Here is a 10811-nt window from a genome sequence, read left to right as displayed (position 1 = left end):
GGGGGGGGGGGCACAGAGTGTAGTTAGCTGTGATTGTGTGTTTTCAGCTGAGTCGCTCCAGGTCTCGGTGATGGAGTCCAGGCTGACAGACGTCTCCAGCAGCAGCACAGGTCCGATCTCTGTCCTTCAACACTTTGAGTGTTTCTTCATGAACCTGATGTTTGTGCTCTTCTCCTCAGACGTGATGAACAGACTGAGAGTCTCTGAGAAGCAGCTGGAGGATCTGAGGTCACAACAAGCAGGTGAGATCCTCCTCTGTCATCGTATGAAAGGTCACATCTTCTTCTTTACATGTGAGGAATTTAATTTGGATTAAACAGACAACAAATGTCCTCATGTGCTTATGAATGTATGTAGCACGTTCATACATCTCCTCCAGGTGGCGCTGTGGTCTAAAGTCCCACGTTGGTTATTAATACACGTCCTGTCTTCAGGGTTGGAGGTCCGACTGAGGGACGGAGACAAGCAGCTGCAGGATCTGAGGACAGGAAACACAGGTGAGCTTTTCTTTGTTCCAACTTCCTCTGAACTCCACAGATCCTTCACAACATATCATAACATTTATAGGATTTTATTTACACCCAAAATTGGAAATAACAATCCATGTGAAAGTAAATTCAAAGTAAGTGCAAAAGCAAACACATCATCAACATGGTTTGTATATCAGGTGATCTCCCATAGATCTACTTACCCAGTGGTTTCTACATAGAAGAGTGTTCATGACTCATCTGGGCTCAGGACCTCACATGTCCTCGTCTCCTCCACATGGGAGCAGCTCCTCTCCTGAAGGTCTCTCCTAAAGAGTGTGACCAGAGCTCCTCTCACGATTCAACATGAAACACTGTGTTTCATCTTCTCCTGAAAATGGATTCACAGCAGTTATCTGACGATGGTCCTGGTTCCTCTGCATCTCCTCCTACATCTCCCTCACTGACTGTGTGGGGTCCTGAAAGTCTGTTAATGATCTGCTATTGAAATTCTCCCCATGATGTAGCATTAATAACTGAGGGTCAGGTATAGATCATAATAATAATCAGCTTTATTCATCAAGCACATTCAAAACGAGTTGACAGCAAAGTGAAAACAGGAGAAACAACAATCGACAGGAGGCAACGCAGGGAGAGTTCAAATGGAATCAAGAAGATAAGACTGTGTCACATCGTGTTGATGAAGAACAAGAGACCTGAACAGATGAGGTCCAGGTGAGAAGAAGACCACATCACATGACGTTTACTCTATACAAAGGGTTTCTAAGAGGTCAAGAGGTCAGTGACTCTGCGAGTCTTATCTCCTGAAGCTGGATCCAGAGCCGAGGGGCCTGATGGCAGAAGATCTTTAGTTTCCAGCCTGGACTCTGGACCAGCAGCTTCCACCCGAGGATCTCAAGCCTCCAACAGGAACATGAGGGCCCAGCCTTTCTGTGGTCAGTTACATCTTCAACTCAAAGTGAAGCAAACAGGGAGCCGCTGGAGAGAAGCTAGGAGGATGTGATGTGGTCTGTTGAAACCAGTGACAAGCTGCTGGATCTGAACTGACTTCCAGTCCAGAGAAAACCAGTGTGGGAATTACTTTATTCCTCAGATCTCTGGCTCAGCGTCCTCCTCAGCTTCCTGTTGTAGCTCCGTCCCTCTTCTCGGTCACATGATAGTTGTTGTGTTCGATCACTGAAGCCCAGACGAGGGTTCAACCCTCAGATCACCAGCTCCACCGGCAGCTGATGGTAAACCATGGACCGGCTGAATGAACCAATCACAGGCTGAATATGAGGATCATCTGTTTTGTGCTTCCAGTTCAGAGCGTTCATCTTTCGTCACTCGAGTCCAGACTGACGGGTCACGACCACAACGCCACAGGTAGATCGACTCTTTGATTATCTTCAACACGAGGATTCATTCTGTCTTCATCTCATCGATGACTCATATCTACGGTTCCTCCTCAGACGTGATGAACAGACTGAGCCTCAGTGAGAAGCAGCTGCAGGAGATGAAGACACTAAACACTGGTGAGGTGTTCTTTATCAAACATCTTCTTTATGAAGGTTTTTAAAAGAGGGAAATATTCTGTGACTCTTCAGAATGAAACTGTGGAGGATCCAACACGGGTCCCTGAGGAACTCCTTCATAACTTCTCTTTTCTGATCAGAGCTGGAGGTCCGACTGAGAGATGGAGAGAAGCAGCTGCAGCAGCTGAAGACACAAACCACAGGTGAGAGGCTGTCGCTCACTTTCCTCTTACTAATGGGGGGGGGGGGGGGGGGGGGGCACAGAGTGTAGTTAGCTGTGATTGTGTGTTTTCAGCTGAGTCGCTCCAGGTCTCGGTGATGGAGTCCAGGCTGACAGACGTCTCCAGCAGCAGCACAGGTCCGATCTCTGTCCTTCAACACTTTGAGTGTTTCTTCATGAACCTGATGTTTGTGCTCTTCTCCTCAGACGTGATGAACAGACTGAGAGTCTCTGAGAAGCAGCTGGAGGATCTGAGGTCACAACAAGCAGGTGAGATCCTCCTCTGTCATCGTATGAAAGGTCACATCTTCTTCTTTACATGTGAGGAATTTAATTTGGATTAAACAGACAACAAATGTCCTCATGTGCTTATGAATGTATGTAGCACGTTCATACATCTCCTCCAGGTGGCGCTGTGGTCTAAAGTCCCACGTTGGTTATTAATACACGTCCTGTCTTCAGGGTTGGAGGTCCGACTGAGGGACGGAGACAAGCAGCTGCAGGATCTGAGGACAGGAAACACAGGTGAGCTTTTCTTTGTTCCAACTTCCTCTGAACTCCACAGATCCTTCACAACATATCATAACATTTATAGGATTTTATTTACACCCAAAATTGGAAATAACAATCCATGTGAAAGTAAATTCAAAGTAAGTGCAAAAGCAAACACATCATCAACATGGTTTGTATATCAGGTGATCTCCCATAGATCTACTTACCCAGTGGTTTCTACATAGAAGAGTGTTCATGACTCATCTGGGCTCAGGACCTCACATGTCCTCGTCTCCTCCACATGGGAGCAGCTCCTCTCCTGAAGGTCTCTCCTAAAGAGTGTGACCAGAGCTCCTCTCACGATTCAACATGAAACACTGTGTTTCATCTTCTCCTGAAAATGGATTCACAGCAGTTATCTGACGATGGTCCTGGTTCCTCTGCATCTCCTCCTACATCTCCCTCACTGACTGTGTGGGGTCCTGAAAGTCTGTTAATGATCTGCTATTGAAATTCTCCCCATGATGTAGCATTAATAACTGAGGGTCAGGTATAGATCATAATAATAATCAGCTTTATTCATCAAGCACATTCAAAACGAGTTGACAGCAAAGTGAAAACAGGAGAAACAACAATCGACAGGAGGCAACGCAGGGAGAGTTCAAATGGAATCAAGAAGATAAGACTGTGTCACATCGTGTTGATGAAGAACAAGAGACCTGAACAGATGAGGTCCAGGTGAGAAGAAGACCACATCACATGACGTTTACTCTATACAAAGGGTTTCTAAGAGGTCAAGAGGTCAGTGACTCTGCGAGTCTTATCTCCTGAAGCTGGATCCAGAGCCGAGGGGCCTGATGGCAGAAGATCTTTAGTTTCCAGCCTGGACTCTGGACCAGCAGCTTCCACCCGAGGATCTCAAGCCTCCAACAGGAACATGAGGGCCCAGCCTTTCTGTGGTCAGTTACATCTTCAACTCAAAGTGAAGCAAACAGGGAGCCGCTGGAGAGAAGCTAGGAGGATGTGATGTGGTCTGTTGAAACCAGTGACAAGCTGCTGGGATCTGAACTGACTTCCAGTCCAGAGAAAACCAGTGTGGGAATTACTTTATTCCTCAGATCTCTGGCTCAGCGTCCTCCTCAGCTTCCTGTTGTAGCTCCGTCCCTCTTCTCGGTCACATGATAGTTGTTGTGTTCGATCACTGAAGCCCAGACGAGGGTTCAACCCTCAGATCACCAGCTCCACCGGCAGCTGATGGTAAACCATGGACCGGCTGAATGAACCAATCACAGGCTGAATATGAGGATCATCTGTTTTGTGCTTCCAGTTCAGAGCGTTCATCTTTCGTCACTCGAGTCCAGACTGACGGGTCACGACCACAACGCCACAGGTAGATCGACTCTTTGATTATCTTCAACACGAGGATTCATTCTGTCTTCATCTCATCGATGACTCATATCTACTGTTCCTCCTCAGACGTGATGAACAGACTGAGCCTCAGTGAGAAGCAGCTGCAGGAGATGAAGACACTAAACACTGGTGAGGTGTTCTTTATCAAACATCTTCTTTATGAAGGTTTTTAAAAGAGGGAAAGATTCTGTGACTCTTCAGAATGAAACTGTGGAGGATCCAACACGGGTCCCTGAGGAACTCCTTCATAACTTCTCTTTTCTGATCAGAGCTGGAGGTCCGACTGAGAGATGGAGAGAAGCAGCTGCAGCAGCTGAAGACACAAACCACAGGTGAGAGGCTGTCGCTCACTTTCCTCTTACTAATGGGGGGGGGGGGGGGGTGGGGGGGGCACAGAGTGTAGTTAGCTGTGATTGTGTGTTTTCAGCTGAGTCGCTCCAGGTCTCGGTGATGGAGTCCAGGCTGACAGACGTCTCCAGCAGCAGCACAGGTCCGATCTCTGTCCTTCAACACTTTGAGTGTTTCTTCATGAACCTGATGTTTGTGCTCTTCTCCTCAGACGTGATGAACAGACTGAGAGTCTCTGAGAAGCAGCTGGAGGATCTGAGGTCACAACAAGCAGGTGAGATGCTCCTCTGTCATCGTATGAAAGGTCACATCTTCTTCTTTACATGTGAGGAATTTAATTTGGATTAAACAGACAACAAATGTCCTCATGTGCTTATGAATGTATGTAGCACGTTCATACATCTCCTCCAGGTGGCGCTGTGGTCTAAAGTCCCACGTTGGTTATTAATACACGTCCTGTCTTCAGGGTTGGAGGTCCGACTGAGGGACGGAGACAAGCAGCTGCAGGATCTGAGGACAGGAAACACAGGTGAGCTTTTCTTTGTTCCAACTTCCTCTGAACTCCACAGATCCTTCACAACATATCATAACATTTATAGGACTTTATTTACACCCAAAATTGGAAATAACAATCCATGTGAAATTAAATTCAAAGTAAGTGCAAAAGCAAACACAACATCAACATGGTTTGTATATCAGGTGAGCTCCCATAGATCTACTTACCCAGTGGTTTCTACATAGAAGAGTGTTCATGACTCATCTGGGCTCAGGACCTCACATGTCCTCGTCTCCTCCACATGGGAGCAGCTCCTCTCCTGAAGGTCTCTCCTAAAGAGTGTGACCAGAGCTCCTCTCACGATTCAACATGAAACACTGTGTTTCATCTTCTCCTGAAAATGGATTCACAGCAGTTATCTGATGATGGTCCTGGTTCCTCTGCATCTCCTCCTACATCTCCCTCACTGACTGTGGGGGGTCCTGAAAGTCTGTTAATGATCTGCTATTGAAATTCTCCCCATGATGTAGCATTAATAACTGAGGGTCAGGTATAGATCATAATAATAATCAGCTTTATTCATCAAGCACATTCAAAACGAGTTGACAGCAAAGTGAAAACAGGAGAAACAACAATCGACAGGAGGCAACGCAGGGAGAGTTCAAATGGAATCAAGAAGATAAGACTGTGTCACATCGTGTTGATGAAGAACAAGAGACCTGAACAGATGAGGTCCAGGTGAGAAGAAGACCACATCACATGACGTTTACTCTATACAAAGGGTTTCTAAGAGGTCAAGAGGTCAGTGACTCTGCGAGTCTTATCTCCTGAAGCTGGATCCAGAGCCGAGGGGCCTGATGGCAGAAGATCTTTAGTTTCCAGCCTGGACTCTGGACCAGCAGCTTCCACCCGAGGATCTCAAACCTCCAACAGGAACATGAGGGCCCAGCCTTTCTGTGGTCAGTTACATCTTCAACTCAAAGTGAAGCAAACAGGGAGCCGCTGGAGAGAAGCTAGGAGGATGTGATGTGGTCTGTTGAAACCAGTGACAAGCTGCTGGGATCTGAACTGACTTCCAGTCCAGAGAAAACCAGTTTGGGAATTACTTTATTCCTCAGATCTCTGGCTCAGCGTCCTCCTCAGCTTCCTGTTGTAGCTCCGTCCCTCTTCTCGGTCACATGATAGTTGTTGTGTTCGATCACTGAAGCCCAGACGAGGGTTCAACCCTCAGATCACCAGCTCCACCGGCGGCTGATGGTAAACCATGGACCGGCTGAATGAACCAATCACAGGCTGAATATGAGGATCATCTGTTTTGTGCTTCCAGTTCAGAGCGTTCATCTTTCGTCACTCGAGTCCAGACTGACGGGTCACGACCACAACGCCACAGGTAGATCGACTCTTTGATTATCTTCAACACGAGGATTCATTCTGTCTTCATCTCATCGATGACTCATATCTACGGTTCCTCCTCAGACGTGATGAACAGACTGAGCCTCAGTGAGAAGCAGCTGCAGGAGATGAAGACACTAAACACTGGTGAGGTTTTCTTTATCAAACATCTTCTTTATGAAGGTTTTTAAAAGAGGGAAAGATTCTGTGACTCTTCAGAATGAAACTGTGGAGGATCCAACACGGGTCCCTGAGGAACTCCTTCATAACTTCTCTTTTCTGATCAGAGCTGGAGGTCCGACTGAGAGATGGAGAGAAGCAGCTGCAGCAGCTGAAGACACAAACCACAGGTGAGAGGCTGCAGGTTCCAAAACTTCAAGTCAAAGGAGAAGTTTAAAATGCTGAGGAATCAATGATGATTGACAGATGGATCACGTGTGGATCCTTCCCTGTGAACATGTTCTGCCCCAGGTGAGCTGAAGGTGGCCTTCTCCGCTGGTCTCACTGACTCAGGACCAGTTGGACCATTTGATGAAGAGATGACGCTGATCTTCTCCAAAACAATCAGCAACATCGGCCGAGGCTATAACCAGAGCACAGGTGAACACGTACACACACACACACACACACACACACACACACACACACACACACACACACACACACACACACACACACACACACACACACACACACACACACACACACACACACACACACACACACACACACACACACACACACACACACACACAGTGTTCCCTTTCATCTTCTTTTTACAAACGAGTTATGATGCACGTTTTAAACTAGTGAATCTCCTGCAGAACACAAACCACAGAGAAGCTGAAGGTCTGTAGCACTCAGGTCCTGCAGGTGAGATGCTGCACCAGCTTCAGATCAGAGAACCTCGTCCTGGATTAACAGCTGAGTTTCTGTGTGAATATCAATCAGTTGATTTAAGAATTGCTCACAGCGCTTTCACCAGGGGCCGGTTTTTCAAAAGTTTTAATCTGGATCAAACTGATCCAGATTTGGAAATCTCTTTTTCTGCTATCCAGGATCACGTAATCCATTTTATTTTTATGCTGGTTTTTCAAAGCAATGTGGGATTGGATTACTCTGATCCGGATTCAAACTTTTCAGGATTACCAAATCTGGATTACCTGTGGTCTAAATGGGCGTATCACAATGTAGCTCTGTAAAGATCAACAGGTAGAATAGTGTGGGGTCACTCCAATATGCTTTATTTGAACAGAAAATAGGACTGAACGGAACAGCTAACAAACAATATAAACATCCCCCTCCATTGTCCATTTCTTGGAAACAGGCAGTCCACTCATCTGAGACCTACAACAAATAAATAAATAAATAAATACATACTTTACTCACAAATACATTATGGATGTTTCGAACAGGTTTCTAGAATTGAACTGGATAAAAAAAGGCTTAAATATCCAATACTTAACAAAATTAATTACTTCTTAGTTATTGTTTTGAGTAGTTCTTCTTATGAGTTCTCCTTCTTCTTCATCATCATCATCTGCTTCGTCTGCTGTGGAGAGACCAGCTTGTCCAAGCTTGGCCTTTAGGAGGCGGATCTCAAGTCTGGCCTTGTTTTGCTGCAGTCGGGCAAGAACAAGCTGTTCCTCTGCTCGATGGATCTGTACTTCTGCCCTTTCAGTCTCTTTTTGCAGAAGTACCTTATAGGCGTCATCTTTCTTCGGGTGCTTTGAGCCTCTCTCTGGGGGTCCTGTGGGAACTAGGCCTTCTGGCTCCACCTGTGATTGACCTTCTCCCTCGATTACAGGGCTGAGATTAAGAATACATGTTTCTGAAGAAGGCTCACTTTCTGCTGTCATCACAGACTCACCATCCTCTGCAACATCTTGGATCCCATGCAGAGCTTCCGACTTTTCACCTCCAATAATATCAAGGACTATGTCTGTGTATTCACCCTCTTATATGGGTTGTTGCCTGTTTGGCTGTTCTTGGCTTCAGCGTGGTCTTTTGTTGCCCTGGCCTTAAGATTCTTCCACCGAAATCTTAGTTGCTCTGTTGTCCTCTTCTGGCCAAACCCCATGGCATTCACATGTGAGATTTCAGCCCAAATTTCCTTCTTCGTTTTACTGCTCACTTCACCACCCTTGGCAGAACTAAAAGATCCTACCAATGACCTATAATGGCACCTAACACCCTCCAGTAGGGCGTGGGTTTCAGCAGCAGAGAAATTCTGGCTTTTTGAGTCCATGGTTCCACCGCTCTGATGTAGCAAGCATCATTTTATAGGCCTTGGGTATGATTCCATTAATTGAACACAAGCCAGAGCAATTAAGCTAACAGGTGTGTTTGGGAAGACCAATTTACACAGCCATATGTATATCCAGCCTTTCTCAGAGGACTCAGAGAGAAGGTCACAGAGAGGCAGTGACATGGCAGGTGTTGTTCATCATGGCAGATGAATAAATATAAATACTGTAAAATGCATGATATAAATGTTGTATTATTTAACTAACCAATTTTAGTTACCTAGTTTTATTACTGATATCCACCATGAATCCACCCTCCTGCTGGGATCAGTTTAATCCAGATTTTTGGGATCAAAATGATCCCAATCCTACCAAAAAGTTTTGAAAAACCCAAACTCAAGGTTTGATCCGGATCAACAGCAAGATTAGATTACGTGATACAATCTAATTTCTGAATCCTTTTTTTCTTTTGAAATACCCATTTTCAAGATTTGATCCAATCCGATCAGATTACTTTTGAAAAACCAGCTCCTAGAGGCTCAGCAGACCTGAGTCAGCAGATCCTTGTTCGGGAGGTTTCATCATCCAGCCTGTCCCAGGGAGAACGTACAAGAAGGTGATGAACACGTCCCAGCTCGAGCTCCTGAACTCTGAAGACAGAACCTCGGGGGTCTCATTTATAACCGTGGCCTGAAACGTGCGGACGCCACTTCTCATGCCAACGTTGAGATTTATAAAAGCAAACAACGTTTTGGAGACGTTCCACACGAACCTTCAATACAACTATATAAAACTAATTATCTCCAGACTCCATTAAACTGTGGAGCTTCAGAGCTGAGTCATTATAGTTTGTAACAATATCTTCTAGCACTGCGTGTATCATCCAGGATGAGTGTGTGTAGAAGGTCTGCAGTGAACAGGGCTGTTCCATCAGGTGCACAGAGCGACCTGGAGATCACTATGAAGACAAACTATTCACTTTCAAACTTCACTTTCCAAATATCATCCCAGAGGAGCTGAGGATCCACTGATGTGAGGGAATCGGTCCGATGCTCTAGATAAATAAATCCTGACGTGAGGAGGAGACGAGGGTTCAGTGATGATCAGCTGATCTAGATTCTATAGATCTGTGATCTCTGAGTCCAGCATTAGATCGACTGACGGAACCGAACCATCCCAGGACAAACACAAGCTTATAATGATAATTCTATAAATTCTATAGATGAGGACATCACATATGTCTCTGAATTTAATAATCCTGCAGTTTTGGATGATTAACACACATCACTGCTGTCCCATAAAATGTCTCTTCACCTCCACCTCACTAACAAACACCTCATCCTCTTCACATGGCTTGATGCAGTGACACTGTCAGGACTCACCGTGGAAGCCCATTGGTCAGCAGCATCATTTAATATTCATGAGGTGCTTTGCATTGACCATTTATGGTGTGAAGTGGGCGTGTGGAGGGCGGAGTTAGAGGCAGATCCACGTGGTCTCCAGGTGGATTGTGATCTATAAACTGAACTGCTTCTTGAATCTGAATGTTTTGTCCTTCCATCGTTTGTGTTGATGTGGACTGGTGAACACAAGGTAACTTTCACCCTTGGACAATGAAGTTGTATTCATTCTCTCATGAAGTTGTGTAGCAGACAATTACAACAAACACACTCATGGCACGTTACATCTTATGGTCGAGACCCACCAGCTCCCACAGCTCCCACAGCTGAGGAGAGACCATCATCCTCGTGAGGTTCAGGTGTGAAACGACCGGAACCGTGAAACCAGGTGTGAACCGTCCACCGGTGCAGTTGTGTTGACAGGATGTGTGTTTGTTCCTCAGGTGTGTTCACGGCTCCGGTCAGAGGTGTGTACTTCTTCAGCTTCACGACTGCAGATTACCTGAAGGGCTACATGGGTCTCTACCTGTACAGGAACAACCAGCCAATCCTCTTCCACCTGGACCTGAACGACCACGGAGGCTACACCTCCACCTCCAGCGGGGTGGTGCTGCAGCTGGAGGAGGCCGACCGGGTCCGCCTCCGTCTGCCGGCGAGCTACCGCCTGTACGACGACTCCCGCAACTTCAGTGTCTTCTCTGGCTTCCTGTTGTTCTCCCTCTGAGGGATCAGGTGAGACGTCCTCTGAGCAGGAGACGTCCTCTGAGCAGTTAGTTAGTAAAAGTACAAATACACTAAAGTACAA

The 10811-nt window shown here is 46.1% G+C and overlaps 1 protein-coding gene across 3 annotated transcripts; it reads left to right on the top strand.

The window, feature by feature from the left end:
• Nucleotides 1-23: 23 nt before the first annotated feature.
• LOC128450994 (myosin-2 heavy chain, non muscle) lies at nt 24-10730 on the top strand. Of its 3 annotated transcripts, XM_053434764.1 has the most exons (20): nt 24-110; nt 180-242; nt 435-497; nt 1791-1853; nt 1940-2002; nt 2143-2205; nt 2298-2360; nt 2430-2492; nt 2685-2747; nt 4042-4104; nt 4191-4253; nt 4394-4456; nt 4552-4614; nt 4684-4746; nt 4939-5001; nt 6296-6358; nt 6445-6507; nt 6648-6710; nt 6832-6960; nt 10450-10730. In XM_053434764.1, the coding sequence occupies exons 1-20, from the start codon at nt 71-73 to the stop codon at nt 10728-10730; spliced, it is 1521 nt and encodes a 506-aa protein (XP_053290739.1). In that variant the 5' UTR covers nt 24-70. The 3 variants fall into 3 exon arrangements, with proteins under 3 accessions (XP_053290739.1, XP_053290738.1, XP_053290740.1); XM_053434763.1 differs by having other exon boundaries at nt 55-242; XM_053434765.1 differs by lacking the exons at nt 2143-2205; nt 2298-2360; nt 2430-2492; nt 2685-2747 and having other exon boundaries at nt 55-242.
• The last annotated feature ends 81 nt before the right edge of the window (nt 10731-10811 follow it).

This window comes from Pleuronectes platessa, chromosome 11 (assembly GCF_947347685.1).
Source record: "Pleuronectes platessa chromosome 11, fPlePla1.1, whole genome shotgun sequence".
Classification (NCBI taxonomy): domain Eukaryota; kingdom Metazoa; phylum Chordata; class Actinopteri; order Pleuronectiformes; family Pleuronectidae; genus Pleuronectes; species Pleuronectes platessa.
The sequence above is the reverse complement of the archived record's forward strand: the minus strand, read 5'-3'. Positions and strand labels throughout refer to the sequence as shown.